The sequence below is a fragment of the Lycium barbarum genome, chromosome 5 (assembly GCF_019175385.1).
Source record: "Lycium barbarum isolate Lr01 chromosome 5, ASM1917538v2, whole genome shotgun sequence".
Classification (NCBI taxonomy): domain Eukaryota; kingdom Viridiplantae; phylum Streptophyta; class Magnoliopsida; order Solanales; family Solanaceae; genus Lycium; species Lycium barbarum.
Window position 1 is genome coordinate 25,396,891 of NC_083341.1, and position 5,996 is coordinate 25,402,886.

The following is a 5,996-nucleotide window of genomic DNA, read 5'->3' on the forward strand; positions in this document are numbered from 1 at the left end:
AAGTTCTCTCGTCATTCTAGTGTTCATTACTCACCCAACCTAGAAATATCATGCACCTTTATATTAAGGTCACCTAACACCACGCTTCCCCAATCCAATATCACAGCCTATAATTATAGCAACTAATCCCAACTAGTGTTTAATCTGATTTAGTACATTACAATTATATCACCACAAGTCATTACTTATGTTATAGAATCTAAACCCAACTGTGTCAAGTCTCAGTATATCCAACTCGAATCCGTATATCACAAGGCATCACAATAAATCACAGGAATATCACAGGAAGCTAATTGATACAATGCAATGCAGTAATGTATGAAGTGTGAATGCAATGTATATGCGTCGTACACATATACTCCAATAACGGAACATCACATCTCGGTAGCACAATCCATAGGGGACCCACGAAGTCCATGTAGCCTCACGATTATGGCAAATACCTCGGTAATCAGTATCAACTCTTATACCTCGATTCTAGGATAAACATCAGACATCGATCCTCACATCACTATCATCCAACTGAGCCCAGCTCATAACAGTGTTTCCTTCTATATCATCAATGTATCAACAGTATATCATGAAGGATGAGAATGCGTGCAATGTATGAGTTCGATGTCAATAATCAAATCAATATCAACAGTACAACATATGTGCACACCAACAATATCAATAAAAAGGCTACACAATAAGCCATAATAGAATCACAATCCTCGCCTCAAAGCAGCACGAGTATGGTGCTACAATATCATCATCAAGATAAATCACTAGTCACCAATATCTAATTATTTCCACGTGGCATCGAGCCAACAACAAATAGAACTGGGTAAGTCATAACACAACAGGGTGGCTAGCCCTAAATCACACAACAAGGCCCATCCTAAGATAATAACCAACCCAACTTCATACCCGAAGGTTTACATGCATTCTCCGACCATATCGTCTAAATATATGCTTCGCTAATTGAACTCTCACCATAGGGTAATCATAATCCACAACTATACTAGTGTTACATAATAACCGCTACCTCTTATACATTATTAATCTAAGTATCCAACCCAATCTCCGAGATCCTACACATGCATTCTCCGTTTCATCTAATACTCATGTATGAAGGTCTAACCGGAGTCTAGCAAGAGATGGAAGCCATAACCTACCTCAGGGCCGAACAAGTGTGAGAACATCCATTTGGATTCCATCTTCCATCTTTGTAGCGAACTTGTAGGTCCGGAAGGTCTAAGAATGATGGATGCATTCCAGTAAGTAACAATTGAGGAATTTGGGGTTATAGGGGTAGAATCGTCATTTCTAAAATAATTTTTCTAGATTCTTGATTATAGCTATTTCACCTCTTTTATAAACAATGTTTACCTAAGTCAAACTTACCTCACTAATTCACATAAGACATTATTAGCGTCTAACAAATTAACCTATTTAGGAAATAGAATGATTTAGGCTTAGAACTTGCTATTTAGTCTAGGTTTGCAATAAAAGAGCTATCTTGAAGTTACTAATTGTTCTAGGTTAGCCATTACCACATCTATCCAAATGTCTCATAAGATAAGAGAAGGAACCCTTTTTAATGCTCTACTATAATCATAAACTGTGCAAGAAGAAAGAGGGAATTAAAGGAAGATGAAATGAGGGATTTTAAGAGTTTACCTTCCCAACATTTAAGTCTCTAGGGCTGGAATTTTCTCTTAGTGGCGGCTGCAGATTTGGGAACTGAATATTAGGTCAAGTCAATAAGCTTTAAATAGGGATACAACGGCCCGTCAACTGCTGTGGCAGTCTATCATTCACTACAGCGGCACTGCTTCAGCGGTAGCCACACTGCTGGGGTGGTCCTTTAATGATTCTACACCTCTGCTTCAGTAGAGCTTCCTGCCACTGTTGCGCCTGGACTGGGGCGGCAGGACTGTCGCCACGACGGTATTACTGGGCCCTGTCATGACCCAATGGGAAAAAAATGGCGGAAGAGTAAAATAGCGAAGGTCTCACTCTTTTATAATATAAATAAGAAAGTACGAAAGTAAATGAAATCCGCCCTCGTATCTGATCTGGCCATACAAGAGCACCTAACTAAATACTATAAGTCTAGATCATAATAATACATAAGCAGTCTCAAAGTTCATGTCTCAGAATAGAAATAAAGACATAATGATAGAAAGAGTCATCGGGCAGCGAACGTCCTCATGCTCCACTCTGAAGGACTCGAATCAGCCATCCTCGAATATCAGTCACGAGGAGTAGAAGTCGATCTCACCTGGTACTATACATTCATAAAGGAATGCGGCAAGTGCAGGTCAGTATAAAACAACAAGTACTGGTATGTATCGTAGGCCGACTAAGATTCGCTAACATATATCAAGGCAATAAAGTAAGATAAACAGGTAAATCAATAGGATATAAGTCAAACACGAGCCAGTCACCAAGTACATGTCATCACCTATGTTATAGCATCTAAACCCAAATGTGCCAAGTCTCAATATATCAATCTAAATTCGTATATCACAAGTACATCACAAGAATATCACAATAAAAGCCATAGTACAATGCAATGCATATGCACCGTACATATGTACTCCGATGATGGAACATCACATCTCGGCAACACAACCTATGGGGGACCTGCGAAGTCCATGTACCTCACGGTTTCGACAACAACCTCAGTAATTTCCACACTCGTACCTCAATTTCGGGATAAATATCAGACGTCGGTTATCACGTCACTCTCATCCAACTGAGCCCAGCTCGTAAAAGTATTTCCTCAAGTATCATCAATGTATCAACAGTATATCATGAAGGATGAGAATGCGTGCAATGTATGAGTTCAATGTCAATAATCAAATTAATATCACAGGTGCCACGCATAGGCACACCAACAATATCATGAAAAGGCTACACAATAAGCCATAACAGAACACTATCCTCGTATCAAACGTTTACAAGTAAGATACTACAATATCATTATCAAGATATATCAATAGTCTCCAATATCTACTGTCGCCACGTGGCATCAAGCCAACAACAATAGAACAAGATAAGTCATAACATAACGGGGTGGCTAACCCCAATCACACAACAGGGCCCAACCTAAGACAATATCTAACCCAACTTCATACTCGAAGAATTACATACTTTCTCTGACAATATCGTCTAAATATATGCTTCACTAAACGAAGTCTCACCATAGGATAAACCGTAACCTACCTGGAAGGCCGAACAGTAAAGTCTCCAATAATCAAACCTTAGTCTTCCTTTTCCTTTGAGCCTCGAGTTAATGAATGTCTAAACAAATCCGAATGATGGAATTAGAATCAAGAAGAACATCATTCAAACCCTACTTCTATTCAAGATCCAAATTCCCAACCTATGGAATAGGATTTATGAACTAGAAAGGTGAAATTAGGAATCTAAAGATCTCAACATGAAATTAAAGCTCTATGTGATCAATCCCCATCAATATCAAGCTAGCAGAACCAACAATTTATTGAAATTTGAATTCTAGGCAAAACCCCCAAATTTGGGTATAAACCCTAACTCCCAATTCAATAATTAGACCTTAATTGAGAAGTAAACATGTTACTATAGTTTATATTCATCAAATCCATGCTAAATAAAGCTAACCAAACCACTAATTTCAGATTTATAGCCAAGAAATCATTTAGGAAGAAACCCATTAAAACCCACTATTAATACCCAACTTATTGTTGAACTAAGCATGACCCATGAATTTCTATGGTGATTTATGATCAAGGAATGAAGTATAAGGTTGGGGAAACTCACCACAAAGCTTAGCCTCTTCAAGAACTCCAAAACCCTCTCTAATAGCCTTTAGACAAAATGGGAAAATGTTTAGAGACTTAGGGGTTTTTATCACTTAAACCATTCAGTTACTGCCCGACAGGCGCTTCGGCGCTTAGCTTGACCGCTCCAGTGGTTGCGCTTTGGCGCTCAGGGTACCGCTTCAGCGGTCCTTTCCAAATGGTCTAGACCGCTTCAGCGGTCGGTCTACCACTTCCGCGGCACCACTTTGGTCGTACTAGTGTCGCTGAAGCGGACACCAGTAAACCAGAAACAACCCAAGTTTTATGAACTTCACCCCAAGTCCCAACTAACACTCGATACCGTCTACTCACAAATAAAATATGCAACTATACATAAAAATGCACTATGAATGCACTCGCGGTCTCGGAATTCCCATCGAGGGTATCGTTGACCGAGTCAACCCTCAATACCTCAAAACTAACCTTCTAAACCAAGTCCAAAAGTGCACCCGAGTGCATTTGAAACCGAATCAACTATGCACACGAGTTCTAACAGACCATCGGAACCTCTCGAAATTAATGGATTACCAAAAAAAATTCGTTTACCCAAAAGTTAACTTGAGTCAACCATTTTTCGCTTTTAAGCCAAATTTCCCCAAAACTTACCCAGGTCAACTTCGACGACCTCTAGAAGCATACCAACGATCCCGCGGGTCAAATATGAGCTAATAAAGCTCGAAAAAAGGATCAGAAGGGTCGGAAATACAATAACGACCAAACGGTCATTACAGGCCCGGTGGCCCAATCCGATACTTTTCACACCATTCGCACGACTCGTCCGATCAAGTTAGCGAATTTTAAGAGATTAACGAACTAAAAGGGTTTTAAGGGGGTTAAGGCTGTGAATTTTTCAGAAGTCACAGTAACGATGAAATGAGTCGTTACACTTCTATAAAATATTTTTGCAAGATGAACAATTAGTGAGCCGGCAAGACATCACCCTTGATAAATTTCATATATGCAATAACACCCACAGATCACTAGGATTTTACATTTTCAAAAATATGGTCTCAAATTCTAATTAGCCACCTGAATTTTCAAGCACTTTAAGAAAATACTTAATTTAACAAATTCAAATTGTCCTAACAAATTTATAACCAAATTCGCACCAAATTATCTAGATTTACTCAAAATCATTACCATATGGTATAAACAAGTCTAATTATGCATCTATATATACATTTTAGTACTCCTATTCCATCTTCACAATTAGGTATTCATTCATATATTTTGCTCCCAAAGAAAGTGCTCGCTCTTTTTTTTTTTTTTTCGTTTTTTCTGTTTTACCAGACATGACTAGCAATTCAGATGAAAGCCAAAGAAAACCAATTAGAATAACTAGTTTGTCCAAACAAGCAAGTGACTTGTCTACCTTATGTGACATACCTATTGCTCTAATAATTTTTAGTCCTGGAGAAATTAGCCCTACTATTTGGCCAAATGAGGATGCGGCTAAGGTTATAGTAACCAGGTATTTGAGTAACACAGAGACTGAAAAGTTTAAAAAGTCAATTAAACTTGAAACCTACCTTTCTTCTAAATTGGAGGAGAAAGAAAATAATATTAGAAAACCCGAGAAAAGAAACAAAGAGAAGAAAATAGAAATCACGTTCAATCGATTATACGAGGGAAAGGTTAATATATTTGACCTTGATGCTACAGAAATTAGTGAATTGTTAAACTTATCTGCTCTTGCACAGGATAAACTTGAAGAGAGGAAAAAGCAACTCGAGCAACCATCTCACACTTCTCAACCTCCATCACTTCTCTCTCATTTTGAGTAGATAACGGAGAATGATGTAGGTCAAAGTAGTGGTCTCCATGTTGGTGCGCATCAAAAGGTTTTGTCATTGGTTGAAGCGGGGCTTCGACCAATAGAAGATCATGATTATTGAGGATACTAATATTTATTTTGTAGCACATTATTTTCTTGGTCATGTTGTTTTAGTGATATGTTAAAGTTATATTATGTTATAGTAGGAAGAAATGTACGAGCCTTATTCGACCATCCTAGATATATGTTTAATGTTTTGGGATCTGTTACATTTCAATCATTGTATACTTGTAATCATTGAGAACTTTATTTTAAGTTTAAATCTGAGTCAACGAAATTTATTTAATTAATATTAATATTTTTTTATTTAATTAATATCGAAGAATTGTACA

General features: G+C 37.8%; 1 protein-coding gene across 1 annotated transcript; it reads left to right on the forward strand.

The window, feature by feature from the left end:
* Positions 1-5,122: 5,122 nt before the first annotated feature.
* On the forward strand, positions 5,123-5,614 carry LOC132639338 (agamous-like MADS-box protein AGL36). Its single transcript, XM_060355792.1, has one exon. It carries the CDS (start codon positions 5,123-5,125, stop codon positions 5,612-5,614), a length of 492 nt encoding a protein of 163 aa, XP_060211775.1.
* Positions 5,615-5,996: the final 382 nt, after the last annotated feature.

Coding starts and splice junctions, on each gene's coding strand:
- LOC132639338 (XM_060355792.1), top strand. CDS start 5,123: ATGACTAGCAATTCAGATGAAAGCCAAAGAAAACCAATTAGAATAACT.